The sequence below is a fragment of the Phyllostomus hastatus genome, unplaced genomic scaffold (assembly GCF_019186645.2).
Source record: "Phyllostomus hastatus isolate PE091 unplaced genomic scaffold, TTU_PhHast_1.1 phas_contig_524, whole genome shotgun sequence".
NCBI lineage: Eukaryota > Metazoa > Chordata > Mammalia > Chiroptera > Phyllostomidae > Phyllostomus > Phyllostomus hastatus.
Window position 1 is genome coordinate 16,766,185 of NW_025333900.1, and position 23,033 is coordinate 16,789,217.

The following is a 23,033-nucleotide window of genomic DNA, read 5'->3' on the forward strand; positions in this document are numbered from 1 at the left end:
TTTTGACATATTCCATCAGTCCCAGCACCTTCTCCATACACTGCACAAATCTCATTTTGTGTTTCATCTGCTTTTTTACCTTTCTTGAAATAATAAAGCATAATATGCCAAAAACATTGCATATTTTCTTCCATGTTCAACATTAAAATGGCTGCACAAGAATCCATCAATTTTGGTAAGATTTTTTAAATTGCACTCTGACTCAACAGCTGTCATAATACAATCTAACAAAATTGTTTTGAATGAAGTTAAAGACAACGAAGTGCTAGTAGAGTCATCATATGGAAAAAGTGTAACGGGCTTTTTGGCCAACCCAGTATGTCCTCAAAGTACAGTGCCTGACATGTCGTAGGTATGTAAAACTAATCTGGATTCAATATATAACTATATAGCATCACTATAGAATACAATTTGATTGGGCTACATTTTGAGAACTAAACAATGGATAAAATTAGTAATTATTTCTCATTAAAATGTCCTTCCAGAAAATGTTGTCAGAAGTAAAGAAAAGAAAAAAGCTCTGTTTTGGCAATATAAATGGTGCTGTGGATGCACATGCTATATTTTATTATAAAGCCAACTTTCAAAGATAAGGGACTTCTTTCAGTGTTACTGATGTCAAATATTATCTGACTCCAGTCAACTGCTGTTTGAGCTCAATGAAGCCTTACAAGTACCAAATTTACTTTATTAGAGAAGTTCAGTAAATCAGTGCTTCAGGCTTCCTGCCATGATTTTAAACAGCATCCACAAGATTTTAGTTGGTTAAAAATCACACAGCCAGCTGTTTTAAGAGGTTTCAGTGGCTGCCTTGCTCTGGCCCCCATCCAACATGCATCTACTCGGCACCTACCTGTAAAGTACATCCAAACACACCGATCATCAGCATGGCCACTGAAAGGTAATCGGTGAACACATCCCACCACGGTTTCAGCACCCGGAAGGCAGGCTGCTGCTCAGAGAACTGCCGGAATTCTGTCACTGGAATCATGTTTCTGAGAAAGGAGAGATTACTAGTGAATTTACTGATCTTTAGGCACCACGTACTCCACTGTTAACAACGTTCAAAATGCTACTCCAACCCTCCAGAAGACTGGTCTTGGTCAGACTAGGTGCTATCACTGTGCCCTGGGGTTTTTAGAAGCCATCGCCTCAAATAGTGAGCCTCACATGAAAAGACAAGTACCTTTGCTATTGTCCATTAAGCTGGTTCCCTTAGACTGCACGTGGACCAGAGAGACCACGGCCAGAGCCAGGGCAGTCTCTGAGTCCATTATTTCCTGGATTCCCTCTTTCCTTAAACAGAGTAAGAGGATGCCAGAAAAGGGAGAATCCAGCCTTTGAGATATTTTTGCTATTTATCTTATTCTCTTGGGCTGCTGCTTTAAACTACTTTTTAAGTGCAATCTCAGCATTGGACTGTGTTAACTATCTACTGATATGTGTAAAGTATTTTGCCTGCTCCTTGGAGAAGGCCAGCAGTTTTGCCATATGGTCCTTGTCTTTTAAGAGGCAAGATTTCATTGATGGTTAGGGGGGAAGGGTTGGAGAGATCTTCATTTTGTCTTGCATCTCCCTTCTTTGGTCCCTGTTCCTTTGAGTTGATATCTTTTCTCCATTTCCTGTACTTCTCATATTTTCCTGTGAGCCTCAAACTTACCCCTTATCTCTTCTGAGAAACCAGTTGGTCGTGAAAACACCCATCTCTATCTAAATGACAGAAGATAAATGAATAGGGTGCATGCACCAGAGGCTCTGGGGAAAGGGGAAACGACTGCATCCTTTTCTTGGTCTGTATTCTTTTTATTTTGACTGCTCAGTCCCACTCCCTTTATTATGATCCAGGACCTGAACTTACTCATCCTGCTACTGTGAGAAGGAATATTCTTCCTTAAATTATGGCAACGAGTAAGAGTGGCCAAAGAGGACTACAAAACTTCTCTCCCTTTTGCCATCTTTGGATCTAATAATCTAGCGCACTACATTTGTCATTGTTATTGAGTCTAATTTAAGAGCAGGGGAAAGGATACATTGAGTACTTATTTTCCCAAGCCTTATTTCCTGGATCTTCTCTGCCTAATACTGAATTAAAGGCTGTACAATGAACAGGCCAAAGAAAAGCCAAGACTGATCTGAATTTCCTGGTGGTTATCTTTGGAAAACCACTATGATGTATCCATTCTGTCTTGCTGCTTTATGGGTCATTTTCTTAAGAAGTAAGGACCAATCTACTTGGCATCTGTGCATTTGCTATGATTTTCTGTTTTTTACCACACAACTTTCTTAACTCCATTCTGTTACTACCACTAGCCTGCAAACTTCTTGAAGGCAGAACCTATGTTATGTGCATGTGTTCTCAAAACATGTTATAGACAAGCAACACAAGCTAAGTAAATGTGTATACTTAGTGTCATTAAAATTTCATACTAGTTCAAAGTTTGACTTTCTTTGACACCTCATGACCCCTTTTCTTCTCAATGCATCATTACAATCTCACTGCCCCCAATTTTTTCTGGTAACAGTTGTTTTAGCAGCAGTCACAGATAGGCACTAACTCATCTTAATTTCCAAGTCTGCTTCAGAAGTTATTGTCTTATTCTATTATACATTCTCATCACTCATTACAATGTCTGTCAAACAAGAGGCCTTAAACAACTGTCTGTTGAATAATTAAATGAGTGAATTCAGATGCTCTTTCATGGAACAATGCTTGTCCAAATTAGATTTGGGGTGACACCACTCAGCTGCAGTGCCAAGTTCAGTACCTGTGCTCTAGTCTACTTTCTGTGACAGACCTGGTTGTTGTGTCTTTCATGATAAATGCCTGACCACCTTGGAAGGGCTCGGGCTTGTTCTCTGAAGTGGGGAAGAATCTTAGGAATAAAATGGACCAATGTAGAGCAGTGGTCCTCAAGCTTTTTGATCTCAGGACTCTTTACACTCTAAAATAGAGGAGGTCCTCAAAGGGCATTTTTTAATGTGGGCTATACCTATCAATATTTGCCCTATTACAAATTAAAACTCAGAAACCTAAAAAAATATAGCCCATTTAAAAATAATAAGCCCTGTCTTCATAGAAGGTAACTGGGTCCTCATATCTGCTTCTGCAGTCAGTGTGTTGAGGGTTGTGGTCTTGATTAAAACTTGTGAATCAGATATGTGTTTGGAAAAGAGGGAAGTATCTTCACAGCCATTTCATCTAATTGTGCATATGAATTTTTGATAGTATATCAAACTGACTTGGTTAGCTGCAATATAGAATCTCTAAACTATAAACTTTTCAAACTTCTGATATTAAAACTCATTTGGAAGCCCTGGCTGGCATAGCTCAGTGGATTGAGCGCGGGCTGGGAAGCAAAGTGTCCCAGGTTCGATTCCCAGCCAGGGTACATTCCTGGGTTGCAGGCCATAACCCCCAGCAACCGCACATTGATGTTTCTGTTTCTCTCTCTCTCTCTCTCTCTCTCCCTCCCTCCCCTCTCTAAAAATAAATAAATAAAATCTTTAAAAAAAAAGAAATATTCCAATTAAAAAAAACCTCATTTGGGAGGAAAAGGCAGAAAAAACTGTACTTAAACAATTATAAATAAATAAATAAATTTTTAAAAACCCATTTGTCTATCTTGCACTTTGAGTGAATTTTTCCCCCACACATGATTTTGTAACATCATCCACTGGGCAGCTGGGAAAATATCTGATCACTGAGTTATGCAGCTCTTCCAAATGTTGACAAAATATATTACAAATCACATTCATTAGTATCACCACTGCTTTCATCAGAAAAGCTTTTAAGTAATGGGAAGCTGTCAGACTCATGGCGGTGAATACAAGATTTCCCCAATTCCAATCATCACTCGAAAGTCTGGATTTCATTTCTGGCAGCAAATATTATCGGTTGGTCTCCTTAAAGTGTTACTTCATTCATTTTGAAAAATACCTTCCACACACTCAAGCCTACATAATCAGTTGTTTTATTTAAGTAAGACTGGGGTAATATGATAAAAGAGTTAATTCAACTTTCATCTCACATAAGGACTTTCTCTTGAGACACCCATTATACTTTAAAAGGTAGAAGTACTTTACATGTTTCCCCCTCTCAATGCAGTGTATTATTAACACAATATGCATCCAAGAGTTGAGTTATTAAAATATTAATTTTACTGCTTCAATGGAGACATCAAATGAAACTGGCAATTTTTTCAAAGTAGCGTGTGCTGATGACCAATACAATCTCTACAGTAGAGTCTGGTGCCTCTATACTGATTCCTCCTAAAGCACCTTACCCACCATTGCCTTGTACCATCAGTAAAAAAGGCAAAAAACATCTTAGCACTAAAAATTAATTTTGACTTCCAGTTAAGATGGCAGCATAGATAGGCATGGCTTGCCTCTTTGCACAACCACAGCAAAATTACAACTAAGATATAGAACCACCATTGCTCAGAACTGACAGAAATCGAGTTGAATGGAACTACAACAACTACAGAATTAAAGAAACCACATCCATTCAGACTGGTAGGGTAGGAGGGGTGAAGACACAGAATGGGCTGGTCCCACATCCATGGGTGGTAGGTAAATATTCGGGAGGAATATCTCAGGAGTGAAGAGTCCCAGCACCACATCAGGGACCCCAGCCCAGGGTTCCAGTGCCAGGCAGATAAACCCCCACAGCTTCTGGAAGCAAAAACCAGTGGGGATTGAGTCAGCGGAAGAAACTTCTAAAGCCCCAACCAGTTCCTCTTAAAGAACCCACATACAGACTTACCTACTCAGATTTGCTCTCTCAGGGCTCTGGTGCTGAAGTGGCAACTTAAGGGGCACCAATGTTGTACAGGGGAAGACTGAGGTGTCTGGCATCAAGGCAAGCAGGGGCCATTCTCCCTTTTCTCGGCCTTCTTCCCACAGGGCCAGGAGACTGATACCTGGCTAACACTGTTTGACTGGCCTTGGAGATCCCTGGAGACTGCGCCCCACCGAACTTATGGGCCCACTCAAGCAGCTTTTCCTTACGAATGGCTGGCCTTGGCTCTCAATGCACAACTTCCTAAATCCTTTCAAATAAGCAGCAGCTGGCTTCAGTGAGGCCCAGGCTGGGAACCAGCAGCCTAGATCCACAGCCCAGCACAAGTAGCAGCCATATCCACTGCTTTATAGCTCAGGCAGGGTGGCCACGGGCAAAACACAGGTGGGGGCTGAATTTGCCCTGCACTATCTATGAAAAATCCCAGGGATAGCACACCCAGTGGACGACTACAGATTGAGTTAGAGCACCACCACCCTGCTCCTGCACACTGATCCTCCACAGAGGGTGGAGGTTGGTGGTAAGTGGTCACAGCCAATCCTTGCAGCTGACTGACCCAGGTAAATCCCTCCCATTGATCTTCCAACAGCGACCAAGGCCCATCTACAAGAGGAGGGCACGCCCAGCCCACATTAAGGGTGTACTCTGAGTACCTAGCTTGGGAGTGAGGTGAGTCCATGCTACTGGACCCTATAGGACACCTGCTACATTAGGCCACACCACCAAGACACGGAATCAAAGCAGCTCTACCTAATACATAGAAACAGACACAGAGAGGCTACTAAAATGAGGAGGCAAAGAAATATGGCCCAAATGAAAGAACAGACCAAAACTACAGAAAAAGAACAAAACGAAATGGAGATAAGCAATCTATCAGATGCACAGTTCAAAACACTGGTTATATGGAATGCTCAAGGAATTTAGTGAGAACCACAACAGCATAAAAAAAATCCAGTCAGAAATGAAGGGTACACTAATTGAAATAAAGAACAATTTACAGGGAAACAACAGTAGAGTGGATGAAGCTGGTAAATCAGTGATTTGGAACATAAGGAAGCAAAAAACAACCAACCAGAACAAAAAGAAGAGAATCCAAAAAAAAAACAAAGATAGTGTAAACAGCCTGTGGGACAACTTTAAGCAGTTCAACATTTGCTTCATAGGGGTGCCATAAGGAGAAGAGAAAGAGAAAGAAATCAGAAGTCTATTTGAAAAAATAATGAAAGAAAACTTCCCTGATTTGGTGAAGGAAATAGACATGGAAGTCCAGGAAGCACTGAGAGTCCCAAACAAGATGGACACAGAGAAGCCCACTCCATGGCACATCACAAGATCTTCCAACAGTGACCAAGTGACTCACATCACAATTAAAATGCTAAAACCTAAAGCTAAAGAGATGGGAGAGGGGGTGTGAGAGAATGGGAGAGTGGTGAAGAGATTAATAAGTACGAACAGGTAGTTACAGAACAGCCATGGGGATGTAAAGTACAGTATAGAAAAGGGAGTAGCCAAAGAACTTACACGCATAACGTGTGGACATGAACAAGGGTGGGAGAATGGTCTGAGGGAGTGGGGGGATGCTGGGTGGAGGGGGGCAAAGGGGGAAAAATCAGGACAATGTAATAGCATAATCAATAACATGTAATAAAAATTAATTTTGAACTTGTGGCTTAGGCTACCAGTGTTCTATGAACAGCATTTTGAAAACCACTATGGAAGAGGCTCATATTCCTTTACTTATGACTCTCCTTGACAAAGCAAAGTCCTGGGTACCGACTGTAGGTGAGGTGCCCCCAGTCTTCGGCTTAGTTGCTTTCACAGGCATCATTCTCTTAACATGGAAAATAGACTAATAATCTAAGAAGCTTAAGTATTGTCCACTACTTTCTAATACTGGCACAGCCTAGTTAAGACAAATCACAAGACCTGTTAGAGAAACAGCTGGTCAAGATGACATAGTCTTTACTGTTATAACTGAACTCTTAATGCACTTAGTCTCTTTTGGGTGTGTGTGTTTGTGTGCATGTGTATGCACATGCTCGTATATGTATGCACATATATACTACATACAAATGTATGTAGTATCCATGTATACATGTAGTATACATGTAGTTAGATGTATAATATACACACAGATATAAATACATGTATACACAGACTTTGTTTTAACACATCACAAAGCTCAAAGCCAATATCAGCACAGTATTAATCTTTGGAATTAGTTTTGATACAAAAACAGACGCAGGAGGTTAAAGAAGGAGTTGACTAAAAAACTCCAAAACTAAAAAGGGTGTGGATGAAACTTTTGCTTTCTTAACTGAAAAAACTTCTAGTATTCTTATTTTTTAATTTATTATTTTCTTAAAATTTATCTCCCATTTATCTCCCTAATACCCTCTTCCACCTCCACCCCTCCCCCCAGCAATCACCACACTGTTGTCTGTGTTCATGAGTTCCTTCTTCTTTTTTGTTCAATCCCTCCACCCTCAGCCCCCTTCCCCAAGCTGTCAGCCTGCTCTCCATCTACGAGCCTGTCTCTATTTTGTTTGTTAGCACCAAATTTCAGCACCTCTGAAAGTCATATGTTACAGTGACAACTACATTTGATTTCTCCTTCATTGTTATTATAGTTTCCAGTGACTTGTGACCATTTCAAGAATTATCATTTGAAGCTGAAGGAGCTACTCCTGAATAAACTTCTGGGTTTAAATAGTTTTTCCCCTCTGAAGCTCAAATCAGCATAATTTTATTTTTATCAATGTTTTTTGTTTTAGAAATGCAAATGAAAATCTTTATACTTCTAACTCCAATTTCCAATTTGTTATGTAAGATTTTAGTTTTCCTAATTAAATAATGTTTTTGGAAATATGGTATTTCAATTTCAATCAAGAGATCCTGGTATGTTAATTTAAAAATATATAATTTTACATTATTTCTGTGTCCTTTTCAGAAATCAATGTGCACTTTCCTTTATTAAAAATACTTATCAAGTCATTTTAATGGCTTCATTGGCCACAAACCTTTACCACTCAACACAGATCTTTATCGCTGAAATTTATCATAGCATATAATCCCTTGATAAAGAATATCAGTAAAATAAGCTGCAAACATGGAGTTTCTTACTTCTTTCATTTATTTGGCTTGTCCTGAAACAATCTGTCTTTATTCCCTCTCAGGAGAATTTTAATATCTTATTTTCCAGAATTAATTGCATGGAACAAATTTTATTCTATTAACCCATGACTATAAGAACATCAAACTTACTCTATTTTGATTCAAAACTGCTAACACTGCTCTTCTATGGCTATCAGGTGGGTACAGCTAATATTCGCTTTGTTCAGTATTTCTTTCTGGCATCACCTTTAGACAGTACAATTACCCACTGTTCAAGGAAAGAAGGGCCAGTTGTAAATGATAATAAGTATCATATTAGTAACTGGCTCCTTAAAAGATGAATAAAAAAGTCAATAATTCCTGAGCACATAAAATATGAATTCTGTGGGAAAAAACCCTACATACATTATTCATCTATATTGCTAAATCTAACAGTCACTTCTCAGCCCTCACCTTCTTGCTGTATTGGCAGCAGTGGCATCAATGACCATTCTTTCAGGACACCACAGCCTGAAATTTTCCTCCTACTTCTCTGGCTATTCCTTGTTGAACTCTTTGGCTGTTTCCTCCTCTTCTGCCTGACCTCTGTCTTTGGAATGCACAGTGCTTATTAGCCTTTGGTACTTTCTTTTCCCTAACTCATTTACTCCAAACACAGATTTGTATCAGTATCCAGACTCACAGAATCAACTGCCTACTTGACATCTCCATCTGGATATCCACTAGATATGTGAAATTCAGTATGTCCCAAACCAACTCCAGTTCCATTCCCTTATCCCGCCTCCCCCATGTCCAGCAAAGACCTTCTCTTGCTATTTTCCTATCTCAGTTGATGGCAACTCCATTTTTCTAGTTGCTTAGGCCAAATATCTTGAAGCTATCCCCTGATGCTGTTTTGTCTACTACATCCCCAATGTCAACAAATAGTTATTATAAATTCCTTAATATAAGCTCTGTCCAGAAAGTATCCAGCCATGTACTATGAAAATGAGGCATTTAATGAGGAAGATACAAGAAGCACTGTACACAAGACAATGACGCCTCAGTCCCCTTCAAAGTAGGCATGTTGGGACCTCACACAGTCCTCCCAACTGCCAGCAGCTACCCCGTTGTATTTTCCTGAATCTCATCAATAGTCTGAAATCTCTTCCCTTTCAGAAGTGATTTTTAAATTTTTTAAAAAAGATTTTATTTATTTTTAGAAAGAGGAGAAGAAAGGGAGAAAGAGAGAGAAACATCAGTGTGTGGTTGCCTTTGGCACACCCCCTACTGGAGACCTAGCCTGCAACTCAGGCATGTGCCCTGACTGGGAATGAAACTGGTGACACTTTGGTTTGCATGCTGGCACCTAGTCCACTGAACCACACCAGCCAGGGTCCTTTCAGAGGTGATTTTAATTTTGGGAAAATCCAGAAGTTGCAGGGCACCAAGTGTGCTGTAGGTGGGTTGAATCACCTGGGTGATTTGATATTTTGCCAGAAAACTCTGCTTGAGATGTGAAAATGAGTGGGCATGTTGTGATACCCATAGCTGTAGTTTCTGAATCATCCAAATGATTTCCGTGAAGGAAAGTTCAAGCTCAACGCAAAATTTGATGCAGATTCGTTGCTCTGTGTGCTCAGAAATTTTGAAGGCCATGGCCGCACAGTACACACGCTCACTCAATGGCATCTACCACCCCCACTGACTAGTGCAGTAAAGTCGTCATTGTTCACACATGCACATTCCAGTTACATCGATGTTGTGCAAACCATCCTCATTATATTAACAAAGGCTGGACTTTTCCCCAACAGACCTCATGTACTGTCTGTCTCCTCCTAAAAGAACATGTCATGAAGGCAGGGACTTTCTCCTCAGTTCTATCTTCTACAGTGATGTAACCCAACTACCTAGAAGATACCACATGGCATATAGTAGGCACTCAATAACTACTGAATAAATTAGTGAAGATATGGTAATTATAATGAAGAAAGGGGGGCAAAATTGCCTTTAGTTTTAGAAATAATAATCATACAGGCGAAGCGTGTGTCTGAGTAACACTGTGGGAGGACAAGCCCGCGTGCAGGGCCAGGCCACGTGCACTTCTGGAGAAAGGGAGCACCAAAGGAAGAGCCCAGAAATGCCATGACTTATTTATGGGTTCTTCTCAGTTGTACCCAAAGGCTCCATAAATCAAAATAAAGTCCTCAGGGTATGCTCGAAACATAAATTATGAAACAACTGCTTTTCCTTTAGTTGTGCAAATATGGAAAAAAAACAGGAGAAATGGCTACATAAAAAGTGATTATCTTTTAATCACTTTTTAAAAGTGATTAAAACTAAAGATCCAATGACATAAAAAGTGATTATCTTTCTCTCTTGTGAGCACATAACTCTAGCTTGTGTTTCACTCTGTAGTTGTGGTATACATGACAAACTGGTTCTAGAAAAATTCACTGAAGAAGACTGTAATTGTATAGCTTTATAGAAATATACTTAATTAAATAATTATACATGGGTTATAAAATTATAAAACCTGAAAGGCACCTCAGAGGCCATCCAGTCCATAATTCTCATCTTAGGAGTGAAATACTTGAGCCACAGAGAGATTACGTGACAGATAATGGTGAGCCAGGACTTCTAACCAAACCTTTCTCCTCACTCTATTGTTCTTAATTAATACTACAACATGCTGATTCAAATGTAAAGAATCTAACATATGCTAAGAAGGAGATAATTTAAATTGAGTATCTCCTATACTCAATTTCCCTTTTCATGTTGCTATAAAATTTAAAAAATAAAGTATTAATACATTTAACTGATCCCTAAGCTATTGTGCTCTTACACCACCATTAATGAGAACTTTAGACTCAGAAGGAATAAATAGTAAGAGGCCAGTAGACTTTTGTATTATCATTTCCTTAGACATTCCAGTGATGTCATACATTAAATTAATGTCCCTGTCACATTATCCGGAAAATATTCAAATTGAGCTTAACCTGTTTTTCTAAGGATGGTGGTGGCAGGGATCAAACGTTACTCTTCCCTAGCAATTCTCATTCTCACGTAACCAAGGAAAAACATTATACCTCTTCCTCATTATACTTTGTACATATTTAAAGAAAAATCCCCTTAATCACTCTACTTCATGCCATACATTGCAAGGGCTGTGCTTTACATGCTAGTTTCACAGTTATGTTTATCAGATTCATAAGCTTTGAGTACACTAAAAATTTGTTACATTTAATCAGAAGATGATTCTTCCTCTCACATGCAAAGATTACTTTCATTTACTCATGCACATTCTATATAAATAATTATGAGCATGTAGGATATGTAAGGTACTGTGCTAGATCCTGGGAAAAATGAAAGTGAACAAAACAGACTAAGTATCTACCTGTATACCCTTACTTATGTGTATTCTCATGGGAGAATGTGCACTAAAGAAATTCCTGTAAAACCATGAATTGTAACTGGTCTTCTTTGTACATGTGATTGATTATTGTTTCCTGTGCCAATGGTGCATTTAAGGAGGTGGTTGTTTTTATTTCACTGAACAGGGTTTATATCTTGTTTATCTCTGGATCTTCTAGAATATGGCACAATGCCTTAGAATAGAACCTCGATAAATATTTACTAAATTGAATTAGACCTAAACACACACACACACACACTTACACATACCTAATTGAGCATTTTGTAGTAAAGACCAAACTCTTCTGTTACTATCCTGTTAAAAAGTTTGACACTACAATAAATACAGTAAGTGACTATTACAGTATTGCTTCACATTGTAAATAATGGTTATTCAAAGAACACTCACTACTAAAGAGGATATTTCAGAAAAGGAAGAGTCAGGAATAATTTATAATTTCAAAGTTAAGGTTCACTGAAATTTTAATGCACAAAGTTCTGTCACTAGTTATAAAGAGGATGTGTTGATCAATAATGGCTTATTGGGTCTCAGCTTGTACCCAATGGCTAAATATTGTGACTCCCTTATCAGAACATTACCCTGTTAAGAAATAAGTGACAGAAAACAAATCCAAACGTAAAAGTCTTGTTTATAATATAATAGTTTGAAATACTGCATTTGTAAATCTTGGTAAGGTTTTGATTTCTTTGGGACTTATATCAAAGAGCTTCAGCTGCACCTCTGTATGACACTAATAATTATTTAATGCTTATTCTGGATATTTTAAGTAAATTTAAATTCATGAATCTTTTCTGATGAGGCTAAAGTGTGATCTAACAGTCTTTAAAAAACTGACCAGCAAAGACTAGTACCACATGTTACTACTCATTCCCCCCCTCATCTGTTATTCTGAATATACTTAAAGTCTCTGTGACTTTTTAAGTCTTCAGCTCTCTGCATCCTGCTGGTCTTCTTGCTCACCTCTTCAATCCATATTGTTTCTATTGCCTTTAAATCAGGTACAATTTTCCGTAAGGCAGAGTGTATACTTACTTACCCATCCCTTCCCTCCAATCCCAAATCCTTCAGACTCTTGATATCATTCAATTGTGATTCGAAGTTTCAGTTCTTACCAGTCTCAACATCCAAAAACTAAGCCTAGAATTCAATTGAGGATTGGTTTTTGAGGACTATGGCTTCCTCCAATTGACAAAAAGAGACTGAGATGTATCTCCAATCCACTTTGTCCTCTGAGCAAAGGAAGCCCAACAGTTCTAAGCAGCACAAAAATAACATGAACATACAATACAGGCCAGAAAACCCAAATCAAAAGTTTGGATAGTCTATGCGGAAGGCTCCTTTCTTCCTGATGAAAGGATCCAAGAAGAGGAAGGTGGAGAAGACAGCAAGATTCCTTCCCTTCAGAACATTCAAACTAATGTTTCTTGTTTTCCACCTTCTGGACTTTAGAGTAGTCTGAAAAGGCAGGGGTCATTTTTTATCTCATATTGCTAAAATGAGATAATAGTTTGTTGAGTTAAATTCCAAATGATTCTATGGGGGAACAGTTGCCTTTTTGTTCCAATGGGAAGTTTGGTGTGTTTTACAATTTCACCAACACAGACAGATTGGTACTTATAAAATAGTCAAACCAAGTATGTCAAGGAAGCTAAAGCAACTTATTATCAAAACTTTTCCACAAAGTTTTTTATTTTTAATGTGGTAAAGTTTTTAACAACAAGTAGGAAACAAAGGTAAGCTGCTTAGGAAACAAGAGACTGGTGTTTAAAGAGAGACATTAAAACACTAATGGATTTATATTACAATCATTTTTATTGCCCTTTTTATTAAACTCATTTTACAGGAGCCTACCACTTAAAATATCCCGTTTAAGACTAGAGACCACGGAAGGGTTCTTAACAGCAGAAAAACTGCTGACTAATTCTGTTTGGGACTTCTCAAGTAGGTTCTTGAGAAGTCAGCTCTTTGTCTTTCCTGTTGGCTGTGCTCAGTAAAATGATGGGAGGAAGAAGTCCTGGTCTTCAAGTCTCCAGGAAAAAAACACAACTCTGTGGGAGGAAATCAACAACTGCCAGACTTTCATTGTCAGAATAATTAAAACTGACGTGAATGCATCTGAAAATGAAAATATTTAATTTTTTCCCATCCAACCAATAAAGACCCAAGGTTTTGTCCTTACAAGACAAATATTTTGGGACTTTGGCTCTAAATTTAACATACTGATTTAATGGCCATCATTTCCAAGTCTGACATTATATGAGTTCCCTCTTCCAACTCTTACTTCTCACAGTAAAGCTAAATAAAATCTAATGTGATGATTTGTGATACTCCTACAGTCTCAAGTTCTAGAATCTGAGGGAGGGCACAAAAGGTTTCTTTATATGAAGGCTACTTGCCTCTCAGGCCTAGACTGTGCCAAAAATCTGAATGAAAGAAATACTTGGAAAATATGAATCATTCATTAAAATACATCTGTTTCTGAAGATAGGTTATTTACTCAAAAAACAAAAAACAAGAACAACGAAAACTATAGCAAAAGAAATGTGAAAGTAGGTGACATACTTATATAATTGCAAACACCAAGTGATAGGTGTGGCTCTCAAAAAGTCACTACAAAGGAGATAAAAGCAATAGCAACAGGGCCTTGGGGTGCTCATACTAAAACTGGAATGTTCTTGCAACCGCTCTGTGCTTTGCAGACTCCTACTCATGCTGCAGAGCTCAGCTCTAGCTCCACTTGCTCACGGAACCCAACCCTGATCTCCCCGAGCAGGTCGAATCCAGCCTGGAGGCTCTCACAGCACTGCACATCCCAGATGATCACAGACACCATGTCCATCGATCTGGGTCATTTTTGGGTCAATGTTGCCCTCCGTTGTTTTCCCAGCACCTGTCTTTGCATGTAATAGGAGCTCAACATGTATTCATCAAATGAATAAATAATTAATTGAAACAAAAGTATAAGAACAGTGTAAATGTGAGATCTCAGACTGATTCATTTGAACACTTTGTCAGCAAAAATTTAAAAAAAAAGAAAAAAGAAAAAGATTTGAAGTCTATGAGCTAATTTGGAATAGGATCCAACTCAGTGCCACCTTTATTGACAAACTGTAGAGTATTTTGAAATTGTTTATGTGCAGCTGCATATATTAGTAAGAAAGATGGCCTGGGGCCAGATAAAGTCTTTCTGAGAAAACCATCCCAAAGATAGTGGGAGACCTGCCAAACTTACCTTTACAAATGGTTGAGAGACCCAGAAAACAAGACACTGAAGCTGAGCAACACATCAGCTTGCACAGTGACACCTAGTCATCCGGAGATGGTTTCAGGACAGATTTTGTTCGGTGACTTTGGCAGAGGGATGGAAAGGGGGACTGTGGATGCTTGAGAGGAGCAAAAGGGGTTCAAGAGTTGCTAAACTGGGAAGCTTTAAGTATTCATCACAAATATTAAAACATCAAAAAATTGTGTACAGAGGTCATGGAAATTTATTTAAAACTGTAGCTTTAGTAGGAAAAACTACGAAAGAAATAAGAAAAAACTTACTTTTAAAAGTCAAACATTTTACAACAGATATATCAGAAGTTCTGCAGTGAAGTGGGCTTTAGGAATGAGTACGTGATCCTTAGGGTGGCTTAGGGTCAAGGGAAAAGAGAAGGTTCATGGAGCAACTGTGGAGATTTGTTTGTTTTTATCTGTTGTTTAATGTTGATACTATTTTAAGATGACTCATGTTGAAAACTTAACAGACCGATGTTAAAGGGACCTAGAAAAGTTACACAGACATAAATTAAAATTGTTTCTGCAACAACAAAATACATGTCCTTTCAACAAAGAAATAGAAATTGGTGGAGAGACACATTGGTCCCCTTCTACTCTATGTCCTTAGTGACAAACAGTGTCAGTGTTTCAGGAATTCTGGTGGTGGGAAAGAAGTGGAATTTGGAAAATGAGGTGGAGAGAGCCATAGAATCTTAATTCATCCTGGGTTCCTTTTGGAAGCTGAGGGAGGGATAAATTACCATTGGAGATTGCTACTCCAGGAACACAAAGTTTCCCAAGGATAAATGCAGCGTCTTTGAGAATCTGTACATCCCTAGCACCTACTGCAGTACATGGAAGCATTATTCATTAATTTTTTTTAGCAGTATTCACTCTTTAACAAGTACTCGAATAGCTTTCATCTGCACAATATTGAGCTCAGTCATGTGGATATACCAATGAGTAAGAGAGATATAACCCTGATCCTTATGCATCTTACATTATGGTGGAAAGGCAGACAGTAAATAGTTACACAAAATCATTTAATCCTAATTGTGATAGGTATGATGAAGTGGTAGTGGAGGATATTGACAGTATACTGAGGCACCTGAGCTGCTGGGGGTTTTGCAAGTGATGCCTGCATGGAAATATGAAGTACAGGCAGGAAGTTATCTACATAAAGTTGGAGGCCAGGGCCAGCAGAACAATCCGGGCAGAATGAAAGGCACGATGACTTTTTGTTCCCCCTCTGAGATGCAGCATTTTGCCCTCCATCACTCATTATAAATATATTGGTTTTGTTTATTTTAAATAAGGGTGGACCTCCTATTTTCTGTCTCTCAAGACACAGGGTAGGGTCAGCCTGAGCTGGTCTAGACTCTGTGAGACTGAGAGGACAAGTTACGTGTTCTCAGACTGAAATGGCAAAAAGCCACCAAGATACAAGACTCACCAAGAGTCTGTATCTTAGGCATTTATGACGATTTACCCGAACAACCTTTTTGTAGAAGGCTGTAGACCTCTACAGTTTTACTTCGTGCCCTGCCGCTGAACTGCCTTTCAACAACGTGAACTCAACTCCATCACCACATGCATCTCCACTCTGGTTAATTCACGGTGAGGACGCCCAAAGTGCTGGTTGACTAGCCCATGTTTGGAACTGAATTTACAAAATTCTCAACACAAAGAGTGAATGTTGTTCTGTTATAAGGCAGTCTTTACCAGCGAGCGGGCTGCTCAGTAATTTCTTGTAACTGAACACAAGCAGCGATTGTGAGCGCCAAAGGCTGCTGCCCCCACCCTGCATCTGTCCAAGCCCAGTCTGGCCTGCAGTGTAGGCACCTCCCTCGAATCCCCGTAGATTCCCCACTTAGGAACTGACTTTTGAGTTACACACAGGAAAGTCAATCTTCGGTCAGAGGGTAGTCGTCTTTGGTCTGTTTTTTTTTTTTCAAATTTTTTTTGTTCCCTTTAGTATATCCTTCTTTCTTCATCTCTTCTTCCTTCCCTCCCTTTTGTTTCTCCCTCCCTCTTTCAACATTTGTCACCCAACTACTGCATGTCAAGTGTTGGGGATAAAAGACAAAGAAGCAGCCAGAGGAATATGTGGGCAATAGGCCTGTAAACAAAATCTGTCAACCCTCCTCTTTGCTCCTCAGCTCTTTGTATGGATTCAAACCCCAAGGGTTCATGTGAGCCAGACCAACAAAAGAAAGACAGACACATGACAACTAGCCATTTAACCCCTGCAGGGAGTTTGCCAAGAGAGGAGCAGAGATATAAAACCTAGCATGAGACTACCCTGGGATGAAGTAAAAATGAAGGGGAAATAAACAGTTATCTTGACTCTCACAATCTGAACTTAGAAACAGAATAGTTTGGGATAGACTTTTTTGATAAATTCCCTGCTATATAGACTTTTGCAACTTGCTATTCAAAACTCAAGAACCAAATAGATTTGGATAATATGAGGTACTATTAGAGATACTATTTATTCAATATCTCCATCTATTATTTCCTTTTTTAATTTACATGCAACATTGCATTAGTTTTAGGTATACAATAACATGGTTTGATATATGTATATACTGTCAATGATTAGCAGAACAAGTTTAGTTAATATCCATCACCACACATAGTTACAATTTGTTTTTCTTGTGATGAGAACTTTTAAGATCTGCTCTCTTAGCAGCCTTTAAATATTATTACAACACAGTATTGTTAACTATAGTCACTATGCTTTACATTATATCTCTGGGATTTATCTTATAACTGGAAATTTGTATCTTTTCACCACCTAACCCATTTCATACTTCCTTCCTGCCTCTGGTAACCACCAATCTGTTCTCTGTATCTATGAGTTCAGGTTTTATTTTAGAGTCCACATATAAGTAAGACCAAACAGTATTGTCTTTCTCCATCTGACTTATTTCATTCACTATAATGCTTTCATATTGCATGAGGTCCATCTATGTTGGTGCAAATGGCAGGATTTCTGTCTCTTTATGGCTGAAGGATGGCTGTGTGTGTGTGTGTGTGTGTGTGTGTGTAAAATTTGCTTTATCTTAGGTTGTTTCCATGTTTTGGCCATTATAATAATACTGCAATGAACATAGAGGTGCAGATATCTTTTCCAGTTAGTGTTTTCATTTCCTTTGGAATTTCTGGATCATACGGTAGTTCTACTTTTGGTTTTTCAAGTAAACTCCATACTGTTTTCCACAGTGGCTGGACCTACATACTTTCTCACCAACAGTACACAAGGGTTCCTTTCTGTCCACACCCTCCCCAACACTGGCTGTTTCTTGTCTTTTTGATAATAACCATTCTAACAGGTGTGAGATTGTATATCCTTGTGGTTTTGATTTGCATTTACCTGATGGTGAACAATGTTGAGCCCCTTTTCATGTAGTTGTTGGCCATTGTATCTCTTCCTTGGAAAAAATATCTACTTAGATCTTCTGCCTCTTTTAAAAATCAGATTCATTTTTGCTATTGAGTTGTATGAGTTCTTTATATATTTTGAATATTAACCCCTTATTGAATATATGATTTACAAATATTTTCTCTTGCTGATGGCTTCTGTGCTGTACAGAAGCTTTTTAGTTTGATGTAGTACCACTTTTTTATTTTTGCTTTTGTTGCCTTTGCCTCGATGTCAAATCCAAAAAATCATTGCTGAGATTGATGTCAAGAACCTGACCCCCTATGTTTTCTTCTACGAATTGTATGGTTTGGGGTCTTAAGTTCAAGCCTTTAACCTGCCTTGAGTTGACTCTGTGTCTGGTGTAAGGCAGTGGTTGCATTTCATTCTTTTGCATGTGGCTGTCCAGATTTTCCAACACCATTGATTGAAGAGACATTACTTTCCCTATCACATATTCATCCATTAGTTCTCAAAGTGGCATTTTTTTCCTGGTGAGAAGGTCCATAGTGCTTTTCTAATTCTCAGTGGGATTTGTAACCCCCCAAACACTGAACCACTACACCAATAGTATGTCAGCTAATACGGCTATAGAAAAGCAGAAAACACCTGTGTAAAGAAAGTAGTTACAAGAATTAAGCTAGGAAAAAAATCATAAGAACATGAGTGAGTCAGCATGAGGGCATAACAGCTTAAAGTAGCAACTTCAAAGAGAAAATGGAATTATATGGGTTGCCCTAGTAACAGCAAGATAAAATGAGGAAGTGAAAATGTGAGACTTGACATTAAAAAAACTTTTTTCAGCATAAGGTCTCTCACATCATGAAATGAGCTTTACCATGGCAACAGGCAAAAAACATGTAAACGGATTAAAGAAAATATCCAAGGGAGCAAAAGCATAGTAATAAGAGCTAAGCTGAACTAATAAATATTTCTATACCTTTCTTTAACTCATGAATTAAGTGGGGGGGAAGCAAAGTCTGCGGTGATCACATAAGGCTTTCTTCGATAACATGTGATCTTAGGTGATTTTCAGTGTTCAGCTTTGTATTATTTCCACCCACTCACTTTCCCCCAAATGGCAGAGACCTTCCCTTCATTCTAATGAGAAAGGGCAAAAGAAAAAAAAAACAAATATAAGGAATAAGTTACATTTTCCATGCCCAAACTCTACTTTTTTGGAGGCAATGTATCTGTGGTAATAAAAGCAAGAACAGGCATTCATATTAATATGATATAACTCTATTATTACAGTGGTTGGGAGCACAGCACTGAAGTCAAAGTGACCCAGTCTGAATCCTGGTTCTGCCACCTGTAAGCTGGGTGACCATGAGCAGGTTACTAAATCCTTCTGTTTCCTCATCTTTAAAACAGGGAAAAGGCCCTGACTGGTGTGGCTCAGGAGATTGAGCGCCAGCCTGTGAACCAAAGGGTGGACGGTTCACTTCCCAGTCAGGGGACATGCCTGGGTTGCGGGCCAGGTCCCCAGCAGGGGGCGTTTGAGAGGCAACCACACATCCATGTCTCTCTCCCTTCCCCTCTCTAAAAACAAATAAATAAAATCTTTAAAGTGTGGAAAAGGATGTATCTTCTTTCACCAGGTTGGAAAGTATGTAAGAGATAATTGTGGCAAACACTAACTGCACTACTGGGTAGGAAATAAGCACTCAATATACTATCAATAAAGCTAACAGTCAAACATGGCCGGTGTGAAATGGAGTTTACTCTTAAGAGTAAAAATTCCTTCGTGGTTTGCACCCTCTAGTTTTAACTTGAGGTATCCTGCTAAAAAATAATTCTTTATAAGAACACAAGAAGCAAACTTGAAAAGAATTATTTTTGTTAAATGGGAAAGGAAAGGTATAACTATGAAAATTTAATATTATTGTGCCTATTAATTGCCAGGCATTAAACATTGAGCTTTTTTTTCAAACTTCCACAGTAAATTCATGAGGTAGGTATTACTTGGCTCTACAGTAGAGGAAATGTGCAAAGAGAGATTAAATAAGTCCTCCAAGGTTACAAAGCCTGTGAATGGCATAGCAAAACTTCCCACTCAGTCTATCAGATTCCAATGCCCAAGTTCATTTACTTCATAAGAAAAAATATTTTTGTCTCTAACAACCTCCTTTATTGGAAATTCAGCCTTGTCATCCATTAGCAAAAACATCTATTTGGGGAGTTAGCTATCTGAGGACTGAACTCAGGGCATATTTGTGATTTGCACATTCTATCCTATAATCTGGCACTGAGAGAGAAGTCCATTCCAGTCTAAGAAAAGATTTTTTTAAAGGTTGGAAAGGACTCAGCTTTTTTCTATAAAGCAATTACTGGTATGAGACTTACTCTTCTATTGTCAATAGCTAGAAAAACAATTTTACCACTGCCACAGGGGGCCTTTATGCTATATTCTTGGTTATGTCTATCTTTTGTTTGATGCTAAACCCCAAATTTTAAACTTTCAGTCTCCTTTGGGGGGGATATACGTGTGATTTCCAGGAACTTAGTGCGGCAAAATATCAAGAACCTTTTGTACTGGGAATGTGAATACTGGGAAACATTTACCAAATTAAAATAGAAGGACAATGACTACTTACTTCCTTTTCATTGTTCTTATTCAAATTAATTTGGTGAAGACAATTTTAACCAACTCTTGCCCCTAGAAAATTATCAGAATCTCCATTCTCTGATGTTTCAGCAAAGTGTTTTTGCATTATGGCAGACATGCCCACAAAGAAGATAAGTTTTTCTTTAAAAAAATGGTTGAGCCCTGACTGGTGTGGCTCAGTGGATTGAGAGCCGGACTGTGAACCAAAAGGTTGCCGGTTTGATTCCTACTCAGGGCACATGCCTGGGTTGCAGGCCAAGTTCCCTGTAGGGGACATGCGAGAGGCAACCACACATTGATGTTTCTCTCTTCCCCATCTCTAAAAATAAGTAAATAAAATATTTTAAAAAACAGAGTCTTCCATCTTCTTGGATTTTTTGGAATAGTCTGTGAAGGATAGGGGTTAGCTCTTCCTTAAATGCTCTGTAGAACAAACACTTCAAAAATTTACATGGAACCATAAACAACCCTGAACAGCTGCAGCAATTTGGAGAAAGAGCAAAGTAGGAGGAATCATAATACCTTGTATCAAAATGTATTACAAGGCCACTGTAATCAAAACAGCCTGGTACTGGCATAAGAACAGACACATGGACCAATGGAACAGAAGAGAGAGCCCAGAAATAAATCCAAATTTTTACGGCCAATTAATATTTGAAAAAGGGGGCAGCATAAAATGGAACAAAGATAGGCTCTTCAACAAATGGTGTTGGGAGAACTGGACAGGTACATGCAAAAAAATGAGACTCGATCACCAACTTACACCTTATACAAAAATAAATTCAAAGCAGATAAAAGATTTAAATATAAGTCGCGACACCATTAAAGTCCTAGAGGAGAACATGGGCAGGAAAATCTTAGATATTTCATACAGCAAAATTTTTACTGATATGTTCTCTAGATCAAGGGACATAAAGGAAAGAATTGACAAATGGGATCTCATCAAAATAAAAAGTTCTTGCACAGCTAAAGAAAACAGCATTAAAATGAAAAGAGAACCAACAGTATGGGAAAACATATTTGACAATGATACCTCAGACAAGGGTTTGATCTCCAAAATATGTAAAGAACTCACACAACTCCACTCTAAGAAGACAAGCAACCCAATTAAAAAATGGGCAAAGGACTTGAATAGACACTTCTCCAAGGAGGACATACAGAGGGTCCAAAGACATGTGAAAGGATGTCAGTATCACTAGCTATCAGAGAGATGCAAATTAAAACCACAATGAGGTACCACTTCACACCAGTCGGAATGACCATTATAAACAAATTAACAAACAACAAATGTTGGAGAGGGTATGGAGAAAAGGGAACCCTAGTGTAGGAGATCAGTTTGTTTTGGTCTGGCAAATGTGACTCAGCTCTGTATGGAAAACTTATAGAAGTGAGGTGGTAGGCAGGAACCGGACCTTCAAACTGAGTTTTCCCATGGGAATCAGGCCTATAAAATGCATACAGACTGTTACGGCTTGCTCTTGCTAAAACTCCCTCACCCTGGTCTGAAACAGTAGATGTGTATTGTCTATCTTCAAGGTAATTTCCAAAGCCTGTGTAAATTTTCCCAAGGACGGAACTAATCAGCTTGCCACCTTTCCCTTCTGAATTTGTTATTTTAATTTCTTTAATTATACCTAAAATGTAGACAATAATATTGTATGTAATAGATAATAAATCCTTCTTTGATATAAGACCCAAGAAAAACAATAAAAGCCTCCCTAGGCAAGGGTCAGGGAGCTGTTCTCTTGAGAGAGTGGTCGTGCCGTCCTCCTTTTCTCCACAGGATTGCTGTAGCCTGTGCATTTATTGTTGTCTTCAGTCACAACAGGTGGACTCTGCTGGCCAGAGTCTGCCACACCCTAGTCCACTGTTGGTGGGATTGCATACTGGTGCAATCACTTTGGAAAACAGTATGGAATTTCCTCAGAAAACTAAAAATGGAACTGCCTTTTGACCCAGTAATTCCACTGCTAGGCTTATATTCTAAGAACCCTGAAACATAAATCCAAAAGAACCTATGCACGCCAATGTTCATAGCAGCACAATTTACAACAGCCAAGTGCTGGAAGCAACCCAAGTGCCCATCGGTAAATGAATGGATCAAAAAACTATGGTACGTTGACACAATGGAACTCTATGCAGCAGAGAGAAAGAAGGAGCTCCTGCCCTTTTTGACAACATGGATGGGGCTAGAGAATATTATGCTAAGTGAAGTAAGCCAGGCGGAGAAAGACAAGAACCATATGATCTCACCTTTAACAGGAACCTAATCAACAAAGCAAGCAAAGTATAACAAATACTAATCAACAAAAATGCTAATAACAAAAACCTAATCAACAAATCAACAAACCCAATGAACAAGCAAGCAAAGTATAGTCAGAGACACTGAAATTGAGAACAGGCTGACAGT

General features: G+C 38.7%; 1 protein-coding gene across 1 annotated transcript in view; it reads right to left on the reverse strand.

Moving 5' to 3' along the window:
* LRRC8C (leucine rich repeat containing 8 VRAC subunit C) overlaps window positions 1–23,033 on the reverse strand; it is an 85,523-nt gene that overhangs the window by 35,956 nt on the left and 26,534 nt on the right. Inside the window, exon 2 of the mRNA XM_045847101.1 lies at window positions 854–995. Within this exon, the coding sequence (XP_045703057.1) occupies window positions 854–991 (138 nt within the window). The 5' untranslated portion in view covers window positions 992–995. The remainder of the gene's footprint in view (window positions 1–853; window positions 996–23,033) is intronic.